The 23,298-nt window shown below is 52.2% G+C and overlaps 11 protein-coding genes across 11 annotated transcripts; 3 read left to right on the plus strand and 8 right to left on the minus strand.

The window, feature by feature from the left end:
- Positions 1–702: 702 nt before the first annotated feature.
- On the plus strand, positions 703–2,000 carry BDV17DRAFT_296362 (putative GPI anchored protein; the record flags this gene model as incomplete). The annotated part of the gene is made up of 3 exons (XM_073763277.1): positions 703–1,260; positions 1,328–1,641; positions 1,694–2,000. The coding sequence occupies 3 exons, from the start codon at positions 703–705 to the stop codon at positions 1,998–2,000; spliced, it is 1,179 nt and encodes a 392-aa protein (XP_073610248.1).
- Positions 2,001–2,094: 94 nt separating this feature from the next.
- On the minus strand, positions 2,095–3,180 carry BDV17DRAFT_243510 (GNAT family N-acetyltransferase). The gene has a single exon (XM_073756004.1). It carries the CDS (start codon positions 3,059–3,061, stop codon positions 2,294–2,296), a length of 768 nt encoding a protein of 255 aa, XP_073610249.1. The 5' UTR covers positions 3,062–3,180; the 3' UTR covers positions 2,095–2,293.
- A 769-nt stretch (positions 3,181–3,949) lies between these two features.
- Positions 3,950–4,377, minus strand: BDV17DRAFT_277129 (uncharacterized protein). Its single transcript, XM_073759399.1, has one exon. It carries the CDS (start codon positions 4,369–4,371, stop codon positions 4,189–4,191), a length of 183 nt encoding a protein of 60 aa, XP_073610250.1. The 5' UTR covers positions 4,372–4,377; the 3' UTR covers positions 3,950–4,188.
- A 1,103-nt stretch (positions 4,378–5,480) lies between these two features.
- On the minus strand, positions 5,481–6,526 carry BDV17DRAFT_277130 (uncharacterized protein). The gene has a single exon (XM_073759400.1). The coding sequence runs from the start codon at positions 6,151–6,153 to the stop codon at positions 5,737–5,739; it is 417 nt and encodes a 138-aa protein (XP_073610251.1). The 5' UTR covers positions 6,154–6,526; the 3' UTR covers positions 5,481–5,736.
- A 1,211-nt stretch (positions 6,527–7,737) lies between these two features.
- On the minus strand, positions 7,738–8,939 carry BDV17DRAFT_277132 (uncharacterized protein). The gene has a single exon (XM_073759401.1). The coding sequence runs from the start codon at positions 8,661–8,663 to the stop codon at positions 8,310–8,312; it is 354 nt and encodes a 117-aa protein (XP_073610252.1). The 5' UTR covers positions 8,664–8,939; the 3' UTR covers positions 7,738–8,309.
- A 509-nt stretch (positions 8,940–9,448) lies between these two features.
- On the plus strand, positions 9,449–10,688 carry BDV17DRAFT_285414 (uncharacterized protein; the record flags this gene model as incomplete). Its single annotated transcript, XM_073760706.1, has 4 exons — positions 9,449–9,521; positions 9,703–10,149; positions 10,185–10,414; positions 10,455–10,688. The coding sequence occupies 4 exons, from the start codon at positions 9,449–9,451 to the stop codon at positions 10,686–10,688; spliced, it is 984 nt and encodes a 327-aa protein (XP_073610253.1).
- A 381-nt stretch (positions 10,689–11,069) lies between these two features.
- On the minus strand, positions 11,070–12,278 carry BDV17DRAFT_285415 (NMT1/THI5 family protein; the record flags this gene model as incomplete). Its single annotated transcript, XM_073760707.1, has 4 exons — positions 11,070–11,738; positions 11,787–11,936; positions 11,998–12,169; positions 12,244–12,278. The coding sequence occupies 4 exons, from the start codon at positions 12,276–12,278 to the stop codon at positions 11,070–11,072; spliced, it is 1,026 nt and encodes a 341-aa protein (XP_073610254.1).
- Positions 12,279–12,926: 648 nt separating this feature from the next.
- BDV17DRAFT_277139 (glycogen [starch] synthase) lies at positions 12,927–16,110 on the minus strand. Its single transcript, XM_073759402.1, has 5 exons — positions 15,688–16,110; positions 14,990–15,508; positions 13,573–14,935; positions 13,325–13,523; positions 12,927–13,272 (listed from the first exon to the last, which is right to left on the minus strand). The coding sequence occupies exons 2-5, from the start codon at positions 15,443–15,445 to the stop codon at positions 13,155–13,157; spliced, it is 2,136 nt and encodes a 711-aa protein (XP_073610255.1). The 5' UTR covers positions 15,446–15,508; positions 15,688–16,110; the 3' UTR covers positions 12,927–13,154.
- A 398-nt stretch (positions 16,111–16,508) lies between these two features.
- On the minus strand, positions 16,509–19,233 carry BDV17DRAFT_277140 (arylsulfotransferase family protein). Its single transcript, XM_073759403.1, has 2 exons — positions 18,337–19,233; positions 16,509–18,288 (listed from the first exon to the last, which is right to left on the minus strand). The coding sequence occupies exons 1-2, from the start codon at positions 18,832–18,834 to the stop codon at positions 16,615–16,617; spliced, it is 2,172 nt and encodes a 723-aa protein (XP_073610256.1). The 5' UTR covers positions 18,835–19,233; the 3' UTR covers positions 16,509–16,614.
- A 1-nt stretch (position 19,234) lies between these two features.
- Positions 19,235–20,622, minus strand: erg20 (bifunctional (2E,6E)-farnesyl diphosphate synthase/dimethylallyltranstransferase). Its single transcript, XM_073759404.1, has 2 exons — positions 20,300–20,622; positions 19,235–20,242 (listed from the first exon to the last, which is right to left on the minus strand). Exons 1-2 carry the CDS (start codon positions 20,417–20,419, stop codon positions 19,319–19,321), a joined length of 1,044 nt encoding a protein of 347 aa, XP_073610257.1. The 5' UTR covers positions 20,420–20,622; the 3' UTR covers positions 19,235–19,318.
- A 154-nt stretch (positions 20,623–20,776) lies between these two features.
- Positions 20,777–23,279, plus strand: BDV17DRAFT_277145 (anaphase promoting complex subunit CDC23). Its single transcript, XM_073759405.1, has 4 exons — positions 20,777–20,959; positions 21,014–21,728; positions 21,782–21,965; positions 22,021–23,279. The coding sequence occupies exons 1-4, from the start codon at positions 20,856–20,858 to the stop codon at positions 23,043–23,045; spliced, it is 2,028 nt and encodes a 675-aa protein (XP_073610258.1). The 5' UTR covers positions 20,777–20,855; the 3' UTR covers positions 23,046–23,279.
- Positions 23,280–23,298: the final 19 nt, after the last annotated feature.

Here is a 23,298-nt window from a genome sequence, read left to right on the forward strand (position 1 = left end):
AAATACATGAAAAGCAGCTTCAAAACCAGGCAAAACAGCTTCAAAATGAGGAGAAGGAATTAGAGCTTATGGAACGTCGAGCAAAGATACATCAGATAAATAATGAAAAATAGAAAATAACTGCTTAGAAAGTGGTTTAAAAGCAGCTGAATGCCTTAAATTATTAAAGTTAAGCACGCGTAATCCTCAGGTGCCGGGTAATTAATACTTAGTACAATTAGCGTCGGAAGCCGTAATATTAGTCAGGTGATCGGCTAGCGCGGCGTCTCACCCCTAGAACGGTGCCACCTGACCTGTAACCTGGGGGTCAATGGGAGTCTCCTTAAGCGCCAAAGATAGTATCTTGACAAGGGATCGACACCGCTTGGTTTGAGATAGAGGACAAGTGGGAACCCACCTTAATCTAAGTCCACGTAAGTACTCCACCGCTGCATCAGATAATCGAATGTCGAAAGAGATCTCGGACCCCTAAATGCTTCGTCCTATCTGTATGAGGAAACAGTAAATGAGGTTCGTATGATCGGATGAACTCCTCAAACATCCGCGACATACCCCGTGGGGCGATCAGTGCTCGGCCGGGATGGCGTCAAGAGGCCTTGAGAATTTTCAAAGGAAAACATTTATATCAAGCTGTCGGATGTCTATGAGACACAGCTCAAGAAACTCAACCCAGCTTTAGCGTCCTCCAAGCGCCGACGAAAGATGAAATACTCTGGTCTCCTCTTCCAAGCTGCTTCTGCGGCTGCCGCAATCACCCATCCGGGCCTCCTACATACAGAGGCCGACTTTGAGCGCATACGATCCCTCGTCGAAGCCAAAACAGAACCCCAAACCACAGGCTGGAACAAGCTCGCCGCTCTTGCAGACGCCAGCTATACCCCCTCTGCACAGGAAACGATCTGCCGCGGCAGCGGATGCGACCCTGAGAACTACCCATCCTTGTACCGCGACGCAGCATCCGCTTATGCAAATGCCGTCTACTGGAAAGTGACAGGGACTAAGGCAAACGCAGACACGGCGGCATCAATTCTCGATGCCTGGAGTGGTACGCTTACCACGGTTACAGGGAGCTCCGATAAGTTCCTTGCGAGTGGACTCTATGGATACCAGTTGGCGAACGCAGCCGAAATTCTGAGAGACTATGGTTCGTGGGAGGGATTACAGGATATAATCACTTTGTTGGAGGGAGTTTTCCTGCCGATGAATGTAGATTTCCTGCAGGACCATAACGACGCCGAGGACGATCACTACTGGGCTAATGTACGTCTTACTTTCCTTAATCCTTTTCTTTTCTCGCGCTGCCTTCATTGGCAATGGCTAATTATAGTACCCGACCGGCCAGTGGGATCTCTGCAACCTAGCGAGTCTGCACGCGATCGGTGTTCTCAGCGACAATCAAACTGCTATCCATCAGGCAATCACCTATTTCAGGGAAGGCGTCGGAATGGGAGCCTTGGATAATGCGATCTGGAAAATTCACGAAGAAGAGGGAAGCGGAAAGCCTCTAGGCCAGGGTCAAGAGGCTGGTCGAGATCAGGGACATAGCCTGCTTGACTTCGGCCTCCTAGGAGTGTTCGCCCAACAGGCATATAACCAGGGTGAAGATCTGTTTTCCTGGGACGATAATAAGATCCTTGCTGGGTAAGCTACCTCAGATCCTACTACTTGACAGCGGCAACTGCTAAGAAAACAGCGCCGAGTACGTCTTCAAATACAACGTTGGTGAAGACGTCCCCTTCAGCACCTACACGAACGTGCAAGGAACTGCGACTGAAATCAGTTCTTCTGGCAGAGGCGAGCTCAGGCCCATTGCGGAGTTGCTCTACGCGCACTACAACGGCGTGAAGGGTCTGAATGCTTCGTGGACTGGCGCGTACCGGGACTTGGTGCTTGAAGATGGTGATGGCGCTGAGGGAGGGAGCGGCGACTACGGCTCTACGAGCGGCGGGTATGATAACTTTGGCTTCGGGACTGCCTTGTTTCGACTGGATAGTGAGTGATGGTGTCTCTGTCACTAGCGCATACATGCAAGATGAGTTGAAAATTTGAAGATAGAATGAGGACTCGCGTCAGTTGTAAGGGGAAAGTACAATCACGCCATGAGGCTGAACAACAGGGCCCCAACCGCCCCAGGTACATTGAATGAGGACCGCCCATATATTATTCTGTTCCAAGGTTGCTGTCTTGTTTATATTATCCAAGCCATACCCAACCCCTGCTCGCGGGAGAGAAGGAAGATGTTATTCACGATCCCATCTATTGTACTTCTCAGCTATATTCACGCTGGCAGTCTCTAAGCCGGCCTCCCCGTACGCAAAAACACATTGCTCGGCCTGTCCCTGTCCGTGAACCGGCGATCAACATTATACACAATCTCACCCCCTTCCTGCTGGAATCCCATCTTCATATAGACACGCCTCCCCATACTCGATGCCTCTGTAACAGCCTCCAGCCCACCGCGTCGCCTCGCTTCATCAAGACCCCACTGCACGAGTGCGTTGGCCACACCCCGTCTCTGGAACGCTGGATCGACGGCGCATAAATCCAGAGCAAATACCGCAGGCGATGAGCTAGAAGCGATTTCCTGAATGACTTGAATCCGTCGCCTATGGAGCGAGTAATCGATTTGACAAAGATAGTCTTGCTCGCCCTCATCCCCGGGGTAGAGAGCGTCGAGATCAATAGCTTTACTTAGATCAGCCACTGGTTTATCGCCGTATCCTTCGAGCATGGAAAGCTGGACCCAGATGGCGACTCCTGCGACAGTCTCCGTGCCCGTGTCCTCGTCGGTGACAGTCGCCTGGAGGAAGACCGTATTCGGGCCTCCGTTTCGGTTGATCGTGGTGGATTTCCAGCGCTCAGTTAGACGGGCTATCGCGGATTCTCGGCCTTTTACTGTGTCCCAGCTCGGGTTGTTGGCTATCCAGAGGCCATCTTTTGTCTGGGAGCCGAATGCTGAGGCGGTGATGTCGAAGAAGCGCGGCAGGTCGGATGGATCTGTGATGGGTGAGATCCGGGCTTGGGCCTTAGGCGACTGGACTATAGGAGTGGTGTTGGCCATGTTGTAATTGTTCGAAAATGATGAACGTTTTGAGGATAGGTGGAAGCCATGTGTCCAGTTCTGATCTGACTCACAGGGCTGGACCCTCTCCGGAATTACTCCAACGCGGGGAACGACAACATCTTTTTACTAATCGTCTAATGCCAAGTCAAGAGATCGTACTAGGTTTCAGTCGAGAGTTCCCTTTCGTGTCTCGGGTCGGTCCACGAACTGTTGGGGAAATATTGAGGCTATAAAGTTAATTAGGGCTTAGAAATCCTGCTGCTGGAGGGAGGGGTGCCTTGCCCGCGGCCAATTTCCAGCCCCCAGTATCTCCAACGTCTCCGAACTTCCGTATTCTTATCTCCATCTGAAAATTGATAATGGCATCAACTAGGCGACCGTATCGCTCACGGGCTCAGAAACCGTAAGTCTGCACTGTAAAATTGCTGAGGGCAAAGGATTGACTTGCTAGATACCTAGTTGCGATGCTTGTCGCCGCAGGCGAAATGCCTGTATCCGCGGCCAAGGGGCCTGCGCTCTCTGCACCCATCGCGGCACCTCATGTGCCTTCCTCACGGATCCGACGCCTCGGAGTAGGCCCGCGCGCAGTTCAGTTCTGCCTGTTTCACCAGAAGCTCCGAAACCATTGTCACTATCTGTTGACGGGCCACCAGTGAACCTGGATCAGTCCAAGCAATCCGTCTAGAGAATGGGGACGGGGACGGGAACGGATCTCAACGCCCCGACGTACTTTACCACCTATCCCAACGACCACCTGGATGTCCACGCTGGGATGTACTTAACCGAGGGACTGGGCTCTATCGTCCATCATCAAGAGGAACTGATCCGGCTCCACTATGCCTACACCCATACGTCCTACTCAGTGCTGGACCCTCAGGAAGTCTTCCTTGCCAAACGAGCAGCCGGGTCTCTCCCAACCTCTCACCTGTCCCTGGACTATCGCCAGGGCTCATACTTCTGGTAGGGATCTCCATTATCTCAGGCTGCGCCGCCCCCATCCCTCGAAAACCTCAACAACACATTCGTCCGCCTGATAAAGGAAAGCACTACCCCAAAAATCGCCGTCCTCCAGGCCATCCGCCTGTTCCTATATCTCCACCTGCGACGGGTCCGCGCACACAAAATCACCACCAAGGGACATGGGCTCTCAGCTGTATGCTTGTCGGTGTCGCGCAGGATGTCGGACTCAACCTCGACCCATCATCGTGGACTCTATTCCCTGCGGAACGCAAGCTCCGTCGCGTTCTCGGTGGGCGGTTTATACGCACGATAAGTTCATCGCGCATTAGCTGGGCCGGCCGTCGCATATTGCGTCTCAGAGCTGGAATGTTGCGCCTCTTACGCTAGACGACTTTTCGGATACCGGCGGGAGTCTCTCTGTTGAGGCCTTTGGTTGGGCAAATGCTTTTATAGCACTGACTGCGTTGTCTGAGATTGTCTCTAAAGCACTAGATACTTTCTCTAGCTTCGATTGTATCCCTGTGCATGCAGCCATTGAGCGGGCTGACCCCTTACTTGGACGTCTTGGGGAGTGGAAACAGATGTACCACCCGCTGATCTTGCCGCCGGATAAAGCGTATACGATAACAGCGCATATTGCGGCGTTGGGGCTAGGAACGCCCATTTATCGCGCTATATTCGGATCTCAGAGACCAGCACGACTCCGCCAAGGTCTAGAAAGCGAACTTGCGAAAAACATCGCGAACCCCGTCGAAACAGAGCTCATCCCGCTCCTGGAAACACTAGAAACCGCAACTGTCACGGGTCTCTGGCTCAGCTACAACAAAGGCAACATCACGCTAATTGGCGGCTGTCTAATCTCTATGCTCCTTGCCTCGACAAACGACGAAGACTTTGACTCGCGTCGAGACCTCCTCGTGACGTTCCGGGATAGACTTGAGGCTCTTGTTGGGAAGCATCAATTTGTGGAGTTGCCGCTGCGCAGACTGCACCTTATTCTTGAGATCTTTCGGACGGATGTTGGGTCTTTGGCGAGGCTGAAGGAGGATACTTTGGAGCTTCCTAGGTGGACTGGGGAGGCGGAGTGATTATATGGATTCTTTTATCGTCGTGCTGGAGACAAAGATATACTAGGTAAGAGAGATTGGGCTTAACAACATTTCAAAACGTCCTGCAACGAAGGATACTGTCTACGCCTTGAAAATAAGATGTTTCTAGAACCCTTCTTCTCCGACAGAAGCTGACGAATGATGATACTCTGGTCTCAAAAGACCTCGCTGAGTCTGGCCTGTCAAGGCAGGGAGGTTGACGCAACGAAATTCGGGTTACTAACGTCGTCGGCTTGGTCCAGAGAAGCGCAGTGTAAGGTATAGGTACTACGTAGTGATGCTCTATCTTATCCAGTATACTAAGCTATTCCGGTCTTGTATACACGGTTCGAAGTGTTCGTCACCGAGGCATGCCCTACATATATCGCCACAAGAACCAATGTCATGAAATATCTGTGACGGGACTTTGACTGAAAAGTCGCAATTCATTATATGGTGATATCAGCACTCAGAGCACTTTGTGCAATGTTTGGCATTGGCTCGCTTCCGAAGATCCCGGTTGAGAGGTGAGGTCACCAGCTACCTGGCCCCCATCGCAGCCCTATAAAATGTCCCATGAATACCGGGCATCATGTCCAACATATCGCTTGCAGTGTGCAAAGATTAGGCGGAGTATACGCTCCCTGCGCACCTGGATAGCGGCGCAACGGAACGATGGAAAGATGAAGAGGGTAGGAAGAACTTTGATGCGATTTTTGAAGGGCGCTGGGAGGAGTGGGACGCCTGGATCGCGATCAAAGGTAGGGTGTTGGGATGTGGCGGTAGACTCTTAAGAAGATGTAGCTCATCCCAGGCCATCCGAAGTCTCAGGGCCTTGTACAAGACATTGAACTTAAAGGCGACCTTTTTAGTAACTCCCGCTTCGTCCTCATGATGAAAGATCAACAAACGGCCCAAGTCGATCGAGCTCCTGGAGCTGGGAGTAATTGACTGTACGGCAATCGGCGAGCGACTTGCAAATCGACAAAGGAAGATATGCAACGAATAGAGTCTCATCTTCACTCGGGACAGTCGAAGCATCAGTCAAGAGCCCATCATCGTCGACTGCAATTGCAGTAACTTTCGGCGAGATGTGATCAACGAGATTCGCCCGGATGGGGACCTCCAAGTCCTGGTCCGGAGGAAACACTTTGACGATGCCTCTGATCTTGATCATGCGCAACTGATCCCAGTCCCAGACATTACATACAGCTTAGGCTGTGGGATCCTCGGGGTCACCAAATTAACCCTGGCCCTCTGAGAAGAATCGGTCTTGTGGTTTAATCATGGTAAAATAGAGGCTCAGGGACGGTGATCTGTGGGTTCATGGTCGCGGGAAATGTGAAGATGGCTGACCGAGGTGAGAGGGGGTTTCGATACTTCAACGTCGCATGCTACACAGGCGACCGGAGTGGTTTAGGTAGCTGAAAGTTAAATAGGCCTCGAAGGTGAAGATGAAGATGAAGATGGCTGGAGGCAGGTTGCAGGACCACGTGATGAGGTAAACTTTGGTCCAATCAAACCACCGGAATCCATAAACCCAGGACTGAAGAGATAAACAAAGACTTGAACCTTGTGTTACAGCCTAGGCCACGGTCGGTGTGCCTGTGAGACATCTGTAAATATAGCTATGCCTGCGGCTTCTCTCTTGTATCCCTCTCAACACTTACACTCAACACCAACACCGACACTCAATCACCCTCCCCCATCCTTACCAGATCTCTGAACATTCTATCACGCTTACAGCATATCAGAGCTTCGATAAAGATGCAGGCTGTGTAGACAATTCCACGCAACGACATGGGCGATGATATCCAGCATCGCCTCATCAACTCTCCCTCCAACCCAAACAACTGCACTTGCGGTTGGTACGTCTACTACTCGAGCGTCTGCCACCACGAATTCCAAAAGGTTCCGCACAGGTGTGGCGCTATGACTACGCCCTCTGGGGTGAGTGGCTTCTGCAAGTCCCCGGCGCCAGTCCACATTGTCCGGGCGGTCGAGATCAACATCAGCTGCAAGCACTGTCGATTGCCAATTCTCATGTGAGGCTGCGAAAGCAGAGTGTCAGAGATATCGTGCTAATTACATGACTTCAGCTTTTGTCTACCCCCCGAAGAGCCGACGCTTGCGCATTTCCTACTTTGGTGACATGGGGCAGGATGGGTTGAAGTTATTGCGGTGCTGTTGGAGGCGCAAGGAGCTGGGAAGGGTTTCGAGAGCATACTTGACCAGAGCGGAGGACGTGGATGTTCATGGACAATTTCATTTGAAGATACTCTAGCGCATGTGCATACATAAAGAATTTCTACTGTTCCGCGCAATCAAGCTTCACTTTCTATCAGCATTGTATTTGGCAATACGTTCATGGACCAAGTCAGTCAAGGTTGGGTGAGCCCGGCGGCACTTGCGGGTTGGATTGCTTAACCCTAGTCTAGTGATAAATCTGGTGATCACCAAGTATACCTTCTTTTTGTCCGCTTAGACATGTCGCCCGGCCCTAGTGAAATACCTCATCAAAGCGTCTAATAGCTCATTAGTATCACCATGATCATCATGATCATCATGATCGCTCAACGGGCCAGCCCAGCTCGTCTCGAGGAACAGGCAGAAACTCCCTATCTTCCTGCTCCCCATATTCCATTATCCGCCTTCAAACCGACAAGGGAAGATGGCCAAGCTGGTCAATTTGCCCTTGAGGCTGCTTGCCTGCGCCCCATCCCGTAAAGGTTCCTAGCAGACCAGTAATGGACAGACTCTGCCCTGCATCGTGGAAGAAGTTTTCAATTCTCTGCTGGTAGGATGTCTCTATGTGTAATCTATCGTACTGATTGTTAAATTCATTGTTGTCCCTCTTAGGCCGCAGACGGTTGAAGCAGTGTGGAGGGGGTTGTATAGGCCGGTTGCCTCAGTTGCATGAGAATGATGCCCTTTCTCGATGGGACTATTCTATGCGTGCTTTTGAAGGCCACGAACGATCGGTTCCAATGATACCTGTGGCGCCTCATCTTCATCCTGCTGGCGACGCAGCTGCGCTTCTAGCAGTAGAGCTACGTACGCGGTAGTTCACCGACGGGCCGCAAAGGATCAGTGTTTGGTCGTGGAGCTCCTCGCCGCCGATGCGGATGACGAAGATAGTCGTTTTCCCTATGCAGTTGCTCGAACTCGAAGTCTTCTGCTTTCCTGAGCGCTCCAGCCTAGTTCTTACTCTGCAGTTCCCGTTCGTACTTCATCTCCTCGATCATCATATTTACATCCCTCCACTCATGGCAGTCCTGCCAGTAAGCCTCTAGCCAATTCTCATCTGGTACGCTGACCACTTGTGCCATCCAGCGCGGATTGAAGGGGCTAAGCAAGTTGCTCAGATGCCGCTTGACATGAAGCAGTACTGCCTTCCGGTCAACTCGCCTCAAACCAGGTCGACATTCCCACCGGAATATCGTCGTGCATCCGGGGGATTGACAGCACGCATCGGCGTCATTCGGTCTGCATCTGTCCGACCCATGCCTTTTGTTCTCTCGTGGTCTCAGATAAGCAATAGCGAGACTCATCGTAGCTATCCGCAACAACAGTGTCACTTAGCTTTGTATGCGGACACGTTGAGAGGTCAAAACCACGCAGTATCTTCGCGATCTCGGGCTTGCTCGAAATCCTGCTATCGGGAAGAGTAAAAAGTTCATAAGACGTGCAGATAGCATACTGTTCTGGCACGCCTTCCAGTAATAGGACCACGTACCTTGCATTCAATGCACTTTCCCAGTTTATTGCTCCTGTCAATTCTTCATACGCACCTCACGTCTTCCTGACGAGGGAGGCGCGACCCTCGGGGTCAGTTGTGGTCTCCCCACGAGGGGAAAAAGCAACTCACGCTGTGGTTCAGCCTTACGGCGGCGGCGTGATCGGCAGAGCTCTTCTTATATCTCCAGAAGTTCCGTGCCCTATCACGGAATATACATGATCTCAATATGTTAAGTGCACGATAACTTGTGACTAAATGAGCTGATCGCAGGTGCCCGCTGGAGCCGGCTTACCCTCTAGGGTTACCGAAAATTAATGTTCGGATATAACCTAAAGTCTGCATGCAGTGAGGGCCCTAACGGATATACGGTACTAATAGTACTACAGAGTACTCGATTTCTATCAAGTCTATCAGACGTGTCGCACTCGATGATGCAATGATGGCGATGTATACTTCGGCAGGGCCGGCTAGTATACGGATCCCCTGCGGTCCTGAACTTCCGCTGTAGGGCAAAAGGAGCCACTGCTGGGTATTGGCCCTGAAGAATCAAGATTCCAGAACTTGAATAAAAATCTATCCGAGCAATGTCGCCGAGCGATGAGGTGGGTGATAACTCGCTTCATAATCCGGATACGTGACATCACAGGCACACTCGCACTCAATGGCCAAGGTACACCATATAAGACAGCACAGTGCAGCGCAGCCCGCCTGTCCAAACTCAGTCCACCTCAGTTTACACAACGTATCACCAAAATGAAATTCTCCAACTTAACCTCGCCCCTCCGAATCGGGCGCCTGAACTTGAACCACCGAATGATCATGGCCCCTCTCACCCGCAACCGCGCCTCAAGACGACCACATCCCCCGCGATCTAAGCCGCGATTACTACGAGCAGCGCGCCAATATCCCCGGCACGCTCCTAATCAGCGAAGAGACATTCCCCAGTGCGCGCGCGGGCGGCGGCCCCAACGTCCCGGGGATCTATAACGAGTCGCAAATCGCGAAGTGGAAGGATATCACGGACGCTGAGGTTTTGAGGAACGATGGTCTAGGTGCAAGTATTGTCTCGAGCAGTGACCTGCCCATATCCCAAGATAGTGCGGTCCCTCGACCACTATCGGAAGCCGAAATCACCAGCTGGATAGAGGACTACGCTGTCGCCGCGAAGAACGCCATCGCGGCAGGGTTCGAAGGCGTCGAGATCCCCGGTGCGAACGGGTATCTCATCGATCAGTTCCTGCAAGACGCTAGCAACAAGCGAAATGACCGTTGGGGAGGCAGCGTCGAGAACCGCTCACGTTTCGGAATTGAGATTGCGGCCCCGATCGAATAGGGTACCGCATTAGTCCGTGGAGTACATTCCAGGGAATGCGCATGGAGAGTCCCGCGCTGGAAGAACAATTCACACATCTAGTCGAGAACCTCGGCCGGTTGAACCTCGCATATCTACACATTGTTGAGCCGCGCATTTCCGGGTCTGACACGGTCGGGGCAGTGAGTGAAACACATCAAGACCATGAGTTCCTGCTCAAGGTCTTCGGTCGGGAGGGTGAGGGTCACGGTGTTGGTGTTAGCGGGTGGTTTTAATGCTGAGAGTGCAGAGGCAGCGATTAAGGAGAACAAGCCACGTAATGTGGCCATTGCGTCTGGGCGCAGTTTTCTTGCGAATCCGGATCTTCCGCTCAGACTGGCGAGGGGGATTGAGTTGAATACGCCCGATCGGGGGACCTTTATAAGCTCAAGGCGCCGGAGGGATATGTTGATTATCCTTTTAGTGAGGAGTTCAAGAGGGGGGATACGTCGCTGGATGGTTGAGTACTCATGGGAATATATATAGCATGGGCTCAGGCGCTCTTGATAGATCTTTTTGTTATATATCTTGTTAGTCCTTGAGAGCGCATGCATGATGATAACCTTACTTGATCTCTCCTTAATATCTCCTTGATAGGATCATCCAAAAATCATTCCATTAGCATTCTTATAATAGACATATCTAGTCACTGGAGTTTCGGTAATTTACTGGGCAGCCTATTTAGTTGGAATGAGAGAACTGGTCATTTCATTCTTATAGCCTGTTGACATGAAAGAGTGACATGCTAATAGTGCCAGGCCACAGGCTACTTCGTTACACTGGTAGGTCTCAGCCCTGATTTGAAGAAGGCATAACACCTTCTACTCAAGACTAGTACGCACTATTACCGACAAGGAGTAACCCGGCCTAAGCCGAAGCCACCTCCAACCGACGGAACCCACCCTCAGCAGCAACCTGCTCCTGCAACTTGGCCATACGCTTCTGATCACCAGTCGGATCAATCGAGTCGGCATCAAGAGTCCAAGAGAGGTACTTGTTGGTATAGTTAGGCACGAACTCCGCATCGAGGATCCCCAAACGCTTTCCATAGTTCGTAACCTTGTTCCAATCACGCTGAACATTCTTGAGGTCCCGACTGAAGTACGCAAAGGAGCGCTCGAAGATCTTCCTGTTCACGGGAGTCGCCATGATGGGCTTAATATCGATGTACTCCTCGTACGCCTTGCCCGGCTCAGACAGGACATACTCCGTCGCGCGCTTAACGGCGTTCATGAACTTGACGATTTTTTCGGGGTTCGCGGCAATGAAGGCGTCGTTGGCAATGTACAGGATCGAGCAGAAGCAGCAGCAGCCGAGCTCGGCGAGCTGGTCGATGCGGAGCATTTGGACGTCGGTGCGGGGACGGTTCTGGGACGCGAGCCATTCGGCTAGCTCGACCATTTGCACGTTTTCGAGGCCGATGCCCGCGTCGATGGTGCCATTGATTATGGCCTTTGTGACGTTCATTCCGCATCTCACGGCGGTGTAGTCGTCCGTTGTCATGCCGTAGTATTTGGTGAGTTCGTCGATTTGGATCTGTGACTGTTAGTACTAGCTTGGCTCTGGGTATGAAATGCAGCGTACCTTTCCGAACTCCCCAACATAGCCAATCCTCTTACCCTTCAGGGAAGTAAAATCCTCAGTAATTCCACTATCCTTGAGGTACACAACCCCAGTGAAGGGCTCATCAAGCAGAGAGCCGATAGAAGTCACAGGGAAGTTGCGAGCTTTGGCCTATTGTACACATATTAGCCCCCTTCATTTGCAGCCAGGTTAAAGTAGGGGAACAACTTACAGCAAGAGTATGGATCATAGCCTTAAAGCCCATGTCCACCTTGCCACTGCCGATAATCTCAGTGACATCGGAGGGGTCATTAGGCTCAAGCAGAGCAACCTTGAGACCTTCCTCTTTGAAGAATCCCTTGGCCTGGGCGAGGTACAGGGGGGCGTGGTACGGGGTTGCGTGCCTGGCGGACAGTCACTTAGCACAAGCTCTTCCCACCAAAACAAGAAACAAGGAGACAAGACGGGTTAGTAGTACCAGTTAGTCAAGAACGTAATTTTATCAGTAGACATCTTGGCTGGCAGTTCAATTCAACAGGTCAAGAACCTTATTGACTCTGGTCTAGCAGTCAGCATAAGAGACGACCACATCGGGTCTCCCTATATTCCTCAAAAATAAGGGGGCAATCAATGCAACGCATGTCCTTTCGCTAGTATTATCTAGATCAAGTTGTGACAGTATAATCTCAGAACGAACGGGCATGCAAGTCCCGAGCGAACACCTGTCATGCGGATTGCAGTGACTGTTTGATATTCTGTACGATACCTTGACCCGTCTTTGAACCCCAGCGAAGAGTGACCGCTACATCTTGGTTGATTGCATGGCTGTGTCGTACCGATGGTATCGATTTGGCGGTGTTGAGAAGTGAGAAGTGTAGAGAAGTGTAGGAAAGATCGGATCAGACGAGGAGGGGCAGCAATAAATACCCCGCGGTCGAACCCCACTGCTGACTTCATCCTCACCGAGCTCAACCTTAGGGACCACAAGAGATTAATCAAGGCCTCCGATTGGAATGATACGGGCCGCAGGGTTCGCGAATTCACTCACTTACCTTTTCTGAACACGTACCTCGATGCGAGACCGGAGACCCGCCGGACGAGTGCAATCCGGACTCTTGCCCATGATCTACGCGCCCCGCCGGAGCCACGATCAATTCCCAATATTGGATTCCAGCTGAGTCGAAGCTAGAGCTAAATAAAATTGGTAGGCAAGTCAAGATTTAATAGCGTAGCTAAAGCAGAGAATGACAAATATACGTAAGTGCTACGTCAAGACGAAGCTATCGGAAGGCAGTATCAACAGCTAACAAAACTTACAGTATATGCTCAGGCAAGCGCGTCAAAAAGGGAGAAAAATGAAAGAAAGAGAAAAGAACTACTGCTAGTATGCTACGATTGCCCTCCATTTAGAGCTATACGGTCCAGAGGCGAGTCCGCTCGGTCCGTTTTCTTCGTCCGCAGGGTGAGAGGGAACAGGTGATCATCGTGGTCGTCCTCCTCGGTTGTTCTGAGGTGGCAGTTAGCTAAGACCCAGTGTTCAGTCAGTGTTTGAAACTTACGACGGAAGTCGCCATGCAACATAATCCTCCGTCGAGAGACCCTCTTTGACTTCCTGGAGCGACGCAAAATCACCGGGCGTCATCATTCCGGACCGATCTCGAGGCGATCCAGGAACCGACAGCGGTCGCGAGATCTTCTGCTCCGTCCCACCGATCATGTCGAAGTAGTCTTCCTGGCTTTCGTAAGAGGAGGGGTATGCTACACGGCTGTCAGTATGAGATAATGTTTCGGTTCTCGGGTGGCATACCTCTTCGGAGCGCCAACTGCCGGGCCTTGACGTATTCCAAGCCCATGCGCTTCCAGTCTAACAGGTCGCTGAGACGCTCCGTACGGTTACGTTGGTTAATGCGCTGCCGTCGGCTCTTGAGAGCAAAGTTGAACATGAAGTCGGTGAGCTGGTTTACTGAGTCGTCTACGCCCTTCATCCGGCGGTCCACGATATAGATGCCGTAGTCGGAAGAGTTCTCAATCAGCTCCTCCATGTAGCACCCGAACCCGGAGAGGTTTGTAGTGATGCTAGGAACACCCATCACGGTACATTCTGCGGGAGTGTATCCCCATGGCTCATAGTAGGACGGGAAGACTCCAAGGTGAGTCCCACGAACAAAGTCCTCGTAGTCGAGAGGTAGCACCGGGTTCGACGAGTTGAGGAACTCCGGATGGAAGACAATCTTTACTCGATCCGAAGACTGGTTGAAGAGCTGTACACGACGAATCTGGTTGAGGATTGGATCCTCATGGTCATTCGCCATGTTATGCGTGACAATCGGCGGAAGAGTATGCCGTTTCATGGCGAACAGTCTACGTCGGAGAAGGACGCGGTCTTGACTGGTGATCAGGTCTTTCTCATCTGGCATATTGTCGCCCTCCTTCCACGATAGACATCGCTCATACATTCGCTTTCCAATGCCCTGCTCGATGTTCTCAATCGTGTCGCGGAGCGACTTGACAACCGCTTGACCTTTGAGTGATTCGACGGTGAGCGAAGAGGTTTGTGCAGGCATGATGATGAACGCCACAATGGTAGTCTTTGACCCGCTAGACTTGAGTCGGTGATTTAGACGCGCCAGTCCCTCAATGAACATGTCGACACCTTTGTTGCGGAACTCGTACCGGCCAGATGTAAAGACGTAAAGAGTATTGTCCAAATCAAAGTCGTTGTGTCCATAGAAATGACCGCGAACAAACTCGTTGATCTTCTCTTTCGATTGCGAATGCAGATTCTGGAACTCATGAACGGCAGAGAATTTCTTGACATTGAGTCCGTTAGGCAGCACGCCGTCCGGCTTCCGCTTGAGGAGATGCTCGCTTTCAAACGCCGTAATATGAGAGACGGTGGTAAAGACGTCTGCAGAGTGTGCGGCAGCGCGCTCAATACAATACCGGTGGTAGATCCCTCGCTTACCAGCCTCTGCGTCAACATCAAAGTACTGCAGATTGTTGTAAAAGTCAACCGAGCCCGCACAGAGATAGCGACCGAGCAGCGTCGCGTGGGTGGTGAAGATAGTCGTCAAGTCCATATGCCTTTTCTTCGTAAGTGGAAGCGCAACACCGGCAAGCCACTCATGGAATTGTGCAACAACCGCACGGCGACGCTCATGAGCAATGTACTACATGGCCCAAGTTAGCAGTTGTAAGATCAGCTCCGGTAGAAGGATAGATACCTCGCCCAAAAACCACGCCACCAAGTACCCGAAGACAATCGCTTCATTCGTCTCGTGATCCGACGCAGGCGAAGGGATACCCGCAGCATTCCACAGATCCCCCTTCCACTCGTCCAAGTATTTATACCCGGTGCCGGTGTCGATGAGGAGAACCCGGGGCGCGCCCTCAATAAGCCAGCGACCGTAGACCATGTCAATGCCGCGCTCCTTCATTGACTGCATCGTTTTGCTCATTGCGGGGCTTGACGGCGTAAGTTCTTCGACCTCGACAGCTGCAGAATTGCGATTCAATGGGCCGATCAGAGTGTAGCGCTCGCCATATTCAGCCGTCGTGACGGGCGCTTTTGATTTCAGGACGGAGTAGATTCCACCGACGCGATTGGCGACCTCCGTTGCGATCTCAAAGAGCATGTGGTTGCGGACATCGCGTCTTGGGGGATCTTGCTCGTCGGCCATCTCGACGGTCTCAGTAGAAGACGAGCGATTGAGACGGTGTTGAAGCAGCGAAGTTAAAAGGGTCTGGAAAAGGGTCAGAAAGAAAGAGAAAACCGAGCCGGATGCCCTCTTTGTCCTGAAGCACGGAGGTGGCCTCAGCTCGCAGTCCGTGCCTTGGACAGGAGAGGGAGCGTGGGGGAAAAGGTCGAAAGCGAGTGGACGGGGATCCAAGCTGGTAATGGTTCTAGGCGGGACCAACCTACCGTAAGCCTGAGGGTGCTATCACGGGTGAGTGAAAGAGATAATTTCCTTTTTTTTTTCTCTCCAGAACGTAGTGAGATTCGCAGCAGAATGAAAAGTGAAGAGGAGAAGAAAAGAGGAAGCAGGCTTTATCCAGCGAGGGCGAGGAGCGTTGCACGGACGCAGCACCCTGGCACTGGCACTGACACTATAGATATGGCCCCAGCTCAATCGCAGTCAGTGCTCAGTGACGGTTCCCTCCACGGAATAGCAGAGCGACCCCTCTTCGGATCTACCCAATGGCCAATTGCAAGATCATCCGACTGGTTGATCATTAGCCTACATGAATCGTTTTTTTCGTGGAGGTGTTGCAGCCTTGTCCGGCTTGCATTTGAGACTGAATACCGTTGAGACGCGAGATATACGTGTTGAATCGACTATCTATGGCGTTTTAACTTCAACAGACTCAGGAGTACCATGCCTAAATTCCAGTAGAGTTATCTTCACGTTGCTACTGAGTTTGCGTGGAATTGGCACTGCAACCATGAATGACGCTGGACGATGTCTGGGGAAAGCTCCAGGGCCCGTGACGTCACTTCTCCAGTCCTACCTGTCACCGGCCACCAATCACCGTTTAATCTCCAGCCGATGACGGTGATCACGAGCCGCTGGAGTCTGGAGATTCCAAGGCTACGGACGATCATGGAGAAAGAATGGCATGATAACGGTCCTTGGTGTTCGGTGGAGCGATAAATTGCCGGAAATATAGCGGCGCTTGCCCCTTCAATAATTAGAGGCGGCGGATTGGAAATAATCGCTACGAACTGCAGTTATATATAGCTACTGATATTGGGTAACCGTCTAGTTGTCAATTTGTTATAAATACTCGCTGTTCATTAATAAATGATGACCGGCACCAAGAAATTATTACCTCTGCAGCTCAGCAGATGTCATTGCTGCTTTGCCCTGGAGCTCGCAGTACTACGCGTACTAGGTGTCCGAACCAACATCGGCCGCCCACCCTCGGCGCTGGTCAAAGTACTCTGGAAGCTCGGTGTCCTGTTCGGATTCGGCGACAGCAAGGCCGGGGACAAGCGCGGGTTATCGAGTATTGAGATCTCAATGTCGCTGTCGTCACTCTCAGTCTCGCTCACTATATGCAGGCCGACCTCCTGCTCTTCATTGGCATAGTACTCTTCCCAACTGCTTTCCGTGTCTCGAAGATTCAAGGGCAGGAATCGACGCCGTCCGACCCGGAGCTGTCGATAACTCCCGATGCAGAATGTCCAGCAGTAGCGGCGCACAAGTAAGATGCAGGCAGCGATGCCTAGTGTCGCAAAGGCGCCGGCAAAGAAGAGACCGGCGGACCCATGAGACTCTGTCTCACTGGGAGGATTTGGAGGACGATCCGGCTCATCAATGGTCGGCTTGAAGGGAAGGACGGCCGAAGTGCGCATGATTAAGCCTTTCTTGTCCAGGGCGCGGACACGCAGGTAGGGGTGGTCCGTACCAGTTGGGATGTTGATTTTCGTTTCAAACCCCGTTTTCTTCACCGTGGTAATAGCGGAGAAATAAGTGTCAGATTTCGCCATATCCGGGTGTGTCGCAATTTTCTCGTCGTCAGACTCAGCATCGGTCTCAAGATCCGGCTCGGGGTAGGGAAGTGAAACCTCTGCACCCTCGAGAACCCACTTATCGACCTCAGTCGCCCCATTCCAACTAACATACGCCTCATACCCCTCGATCTCAAAAGCAGGGGTCGACTCTGGATCCCCATGCCACGAGTACTTCTTGACCCGGTAAGACGCAGGGTTGCCTGAGCCGAAACTAGACAAGGGCCCGAACTGGGTATGACACATGGGAACTCCCACGGCGCTGAATTCGGTCCACGCTGCGCCATTGCGGCCATACGAGACGAGAACATTCCCGTTGTCCAAGACCTGCACGGAGCCATCAGATTGCGGTCTAGATTCTGGTGTAACCCCATTGTGTCCATAGGCGCGGTATTCACTGCGGAGCTTGACGGTCATGCCTTTCTGATCCACGTCGATTATGAGACCGCGGTTGATTTTGTCGTCTGGCATCATGTTGTCAAACAGTGTGATTGCCTCGCCGTCCTCAGTGAAGCGGGCGTCGTGTGGCCAGCCAAAGGTTGATGCTCTCCCCTTTGAGAGATCTTCGAAATCGGTATGGTTTCCACCGAGTCGCCAGATGATGCTGCCCGTACGGCCATTAAGATAAGTAAGATGATCATTGTGGAGGGCCGAGATGAGGTAATTGCCCTTTGCGTCCTTGTCGACGCTGTGGATGTGAAAGAAGTCCTTGGGATGGCCGTAAGTCCATCCTGAGCTTTCGGGGTTATCAACAGTCACATCCGTCACATTGAAGTGCTCCGATGCGCGCCAATCGAAAAGCACCTCGTTCGTCTCAATATCAACCTCCACAAATCGACTATCCCAAATCCAGCCCCTCTCCGGCCCACGGACCGCTCGCAAATCGGCGGGTTGAACATCGTATACGGTGAAGAGCGCCGTGTCGTCGCGAGTGATTTTGAATTCGTGCAAGTCGGCAGATAAATCGTTCGGACCCTGGATTGCATACCGCTCGACGTATTGTTCATCGAGCTGTCTTGGGTTAGTTTTGCGAGAATCCGAGGTTTCGGGGAACCATACCATGCGGATTGTGCCCTCCCCGTGACCGTTAAGCTTATCATAGCCCTCCCAGAACGTGAGATACGGATATCCTTTGTACGTCTGAACATCCAGGTTGTATACCGCCCCGTAAGTACCCTCTTCACTCGTCCATACAAGCTCCCCATCTTGGTCGAGGATGGTTGGACCATGCGCTGCGACACTATCGCCGCGCGGGGAGAGGAAAATGTAGAGACCGTTGTTGCAGGTTATGCTCCGCCGCGACGAATACACCGCTGTGCCAAAGACAGAGCTCGATTTGTAAAGTTCTGTTGGCCATTCGCCGACGGGCTCGACCTCCCTAAAGGCATGGGTATGGGTGATGTTAAGCAATATGGATATTGCTAGGATGACGTGACGCCACATAGTGAATTTGCAACATTGGATGAGCGAGAAGGAAAGATTGACAAAGACCGAGGAAAAAGAGAAGAAGCAGAGGCAGGGACAGTGAAACGGGAAGGAGAGGGAGGCGCGTTTCATATATTTGTTACCAAGTATACGTAGCTTGGTTATTTTTAGTTAGAGTGGCCGTTGCTGACACGCCGGCAGACGGGATCGACAGGGTTGAAACCACTCAGGGTCTACAGACAAGGAGGGTCTGGACCGGTGGGGTCAAGCTTCTTACGGTCGCGACAAGTTTTCACCTGGAGAGACGAAGTAAACAACAGGCTTGGATCAGGAGTAGCCCGGGCCTGGTACCTGAAATGGTCCATTGTTGCGCTTCTCCAGTCTATCACAACTAGCAATGGCTGCTCTGCCGACTCCTCTTACTCTGCATGTACTTTGTACGCGCGGACTCGTACTACTCCCCTGACTACCTGACTCGATGTTTCTTGGCTAAACGGAGGCTGTTGGTCAGTGCTTTTGACGGTTCGAAATTATTTTAACCATGTCATCCAATCGTTCTAGTCTATACTATAGAGTGTTTCAACTAATAAAGTGGCGTAGATACAATGTATGTCGTCTATTTGCTGCGCTTGTAGATTTTGCCGAGGAAGGCTTCAAACACCCCCTTCTTCAAGCCATCGGATTCATCAACAGCCGCAATCTTGGTCTTGAGTTCACCAACGACCTTCTCCTCGTACTCCTTGTAGACGGTTTCCAGATCCAGCTCGCGGAAGATCTGCTTGACCTTGGCCTCCTGTTCGCTGTCCTTACGGCCGTATGCGGCGTCGAGCACCTTGCGCTGCTCGGGAGTGACGCGCTGAAGGGCCTGGTTAACCAGCCAAGAGCACTTGTTGTCCTGAATGTCTGTTCCGATCTTTCCAATGACTTCGGGGTCGCCGTAGGCGTCAAGGTAGTCATCTTGGACCTGGAAGTACTGGCCGAGCGGGATGAGGATGTCGTGAGCCTGGCGGAGGTTCTCGGGGGTAGCAAGCTGGAGGTAGTGCAGCGCCAGGGCAACGGGGAGGTAGAAGCTGTAGTAGGCGGTCTTGTACGTGACGATGAACATGTACTTCTCCATGGAGAAGTTGTCGAGGTCAACCTTGTCCTCGGGCGCGGTGATCAAGTCGCACAGCTGGCCCAGTTCCGTCTGCCAGGTGGTCTCGTGGAAAAGCTCAATCAAGTCGACGTAGGCGGGGTGGGAACGGAACTGCTTCTTCAGGATGATGTAGATACCGGACTCGAGCAGGAAAGCGTCATTGATGGCAATCAGACCGACTCCCTGGTGGCGGTACCAGCAGGGCTGGCCGCGGCGGGTGATCGAGCCGTCCATAAGGTCATCGCTGACCAGGAAGAAGGCCTGAAGCAACTCTGTCAACCACCCAAGAGTGGCAAGGTCCTTGTATTGCTCATCGCTCAAGGGCTTCTGAAGAAGCGCAACACCAGTATCGGGGACGGAGAGACCGCGGTTGAGCTTTCCACCAGGGACGTTCGTATCGATGTTCTAAAACCAGGAAGGTTAGCATTCTCCAATTGTGAAGGACCGGTTGTGTTACAGTACCTTGTAGAACCATTCCAGAGCATTTGCGGGCAGGTTGTACTTCTTCGCGTGATCAAGCATAGCCTGAGCCAGGGAGGGGAAGACCGCCTCGAAGGCAGCACGACTCGAGGAGGAAGACATTGTGGAGTATGCGACGGAGGAAGAACGGAGGGAGACAGGCGCAAACAGAGCAATTGAGGAATCCCTGGGAGTTCAACAGAGGTCAGACAGCGAGAGAACTGCTGGGAAAAGTCCAATGAATAAATCGAGGGCAGGGGCCAACAAAAGGGCGGTCTCGTCGAGTGCGGAGTCGGAGTAACTGGAAAAAGGAGCACAGCATCGAGCACCACATTAGCCTACAGTGTAGTATGGGCTCTACGCCGTACTGTCGGGACTGCCCACCCCGTTGCCCCGCGGTTTGCACTGTTTGTTTGTCGCGTCCCCCAATCGGGAAATCCACTCGCTCCGCGCTTCAAGGCTGTTGCAACACTGCAAGGTCGCAGCAACCAGTTGATTTCTCGCCAATCTTACACGCGGGAGACCTGCGCCGGCGTCAGGTCTCACTCCAGGCTTAACCATGGCCGCCAATCTCGCAGAAGACAACATCAAGGAGCTGAAATATCAACTTGAAGACGCGGCCATCAAATGCTCCGAACGCTGTTTATATCAGTCCGCGAAATGGTATGGAAGCTGACCAAGCTTACTCTTGCTCGAATGCTCACTTCAATTCTATAGGGCAGCAGAAATCCTCGACTCAATTGTCCCAATTGACAGCTATGACACGGATCCAGACTCTCCGATGGACATCACAGATCCACCTCCTCCGCAGAACCCCTACCTCCGAACGCAAGACCCGGTCGAAGCTGCACTGGAAGCTCAAGAATCTCACAAATACCTGCTAGCCAAGTCTTACTTTGACACCCGTGAATACGACCGATGCGCCTCAGTGTTTCTTCCCCCAACGATACCGCCAGTCTCATTGTCTACCTCCTCCCCGAATCCAAAACCCAAGCCCTCATTGACATCGCAGAAAGGCAAGTCGAGAGCATCTTCACATAGCGGAGGAAAAGACATCGGCACAGCGAAGAACCCTTATCCGAAGCTTAGCCAGAAGTCCCTGTTCCTTGCGTTGTACGCCAAGTATCTGGCCGGAGAAAAGCGAAAGAATGAAGAAACAGAAATGGTTCTCGGTCCGGCCGACGGAGGTGCGACTGTCAACCGGGAACTTCCAGATCTTGCCCGGGGGTTAGAGACCTGGTTCACGGAGCGTCAGGAGAAAGGGCTCGAAGACCAGAACCACGGATGGCTCGAGTACCTGTACGGAGTCATCCTGATCAAGGGAAGAAACGAAGAAGAGGCGAGGAAATGGCTGATCAGGAGTGTCCATCTGAATCCTTTCCATTGGGGTGCATGGCAAGAGTTGAACGACCTGCTTGCAAGCACTGAAGATGTGCGTTTCCTTAAACTTCATTTGTTTCGCCTCGAGTCACTAACCGCGTGCAGTTGAAACAAGTTGTCGAACACCTTCCCCAAAACATCATGACTCTCATCTTCCACGTCCATTGCAGCCAGGAACTATACCAAGCCACCGAAGACACCTACCAAGCTCTATCTGAACTCGAAACAATCTTCCCTGCAAGCGCATTCCTCAAAACACAGAGAGCTCTACTATACTACCACTCTAAAGGTACAGCTTTCAGCTTTCTACAACCGCTTCAGCACTCACAACTAACTCTGGACAGATTTCGAAGAAGCATCTCACATTTTCACAGACATCCTAATCACATCCCCGCACCGCCTCGACAGTCTTGACCATTACTCAAATATCCTCTACGTCATGGGCGCTAGACCCCAGTTAGCGTTCGTAGCCCAAGTCGCAACAGCCACCGACAAATTCCGCCCCGAAACATGCTGCGTTGTCGGAAATTACTATTCCCTGAAATCCGAGCACGAAAAAGCAGTCATGTACTTCCGCCGCGCATTAACCCTAGACCGCAACTTCCTCTCCGCCTGGACTCTCATGGGCCACGAATACATCGAGATGAAAAACACACACGCCGCCATCGAATCCTACCGCCGCGCCGTCGATGTCAACCGCAAGGACTACCGCGCCTGGTACGGTCTCGGCCAAGCCTATGAAGTCCTAGACATGTCCTTCTACGCCCTCTTCTACTACCAGCGCGCCGCAGCGCTTCGACCCTACGACCCGAAAATGTGGCAGGCCGTGGGATCCTGCTACGCGAAAATGGGCCGCATCGAGCAAAGCATTAAAGCGCTCAAGCGCGCCCTCGTCGCAGGCTCATACTACGCCGAAGACCCATCCCAGCACCAAGGCCGCAAAATCCTCGACCCGGAAACACTGCACCAGATCGCAAGTCTCTATGAACGCCTCGGCGACGAGGAAGAAGCAGCCGCTTACATGGAACTCACTCTGCAGCAGGAAACAGGCGGGCAGCCCGATGGCGACGAGGAATCCGATCTCTCGGATAGCGATGACGATGATGATGCGTCGGCCTCTGGTGCGAATCGTCGACGCGCAAGGAGACGACAGACTGATGGCGGCGATGAAGACGAGTCGTGGCATGGGACGGGGCCGACGGCTACGACTTCCAAGGCGCGATTGTGGCTTGCAAGGTGGTCATTACGGCATGGCGATTTGGAGCGCGCGGATCAGCTTGCTGGGGAGTTGTGCCAGGATGGGGTCGAGGTTGAAGAGGCTAAGGCGTTGATGAGGGATGTCCGCGCGAGAAGGGAGGCGGGCGAGTGATCCATTTATCGAAGTGCTTCTCTAGCTGGCCTTCCGTATTCTGCTTTTTTCTTCTTCCTGTTTCCTCTTTTCTTCTTTCATCCAAACGCATTGCAGGCACGGCTAGCGTGGCGTTGTCCTGTTGGTGTATATGGGCATTAAAAGCCTAGTTATGGCTGTTGTTGCTATGGTTGTCGTGTTCTATATATCCTGCAGTTTATATTCAAATATGATACCACATCCAGCGAATGTCCATGTGTCCATGCCTCTTCTC

This window comes from Aspergillus undulatus, assembly GCF_047715775.1.
Source record: "Aspergillus undulatus strain CBS 261.88 unplaced genomic scaffold BDV17scaffold_91, whole genome shotgun sequence".
Taxonomy (NCBI): domain Eukaryota; kingdom Fungi; phylum Ascomycota; class Eurotiomycetes; order Eurotiales; family Aspergillaceae; genus Aspergillus; species Aspergillus undulatus.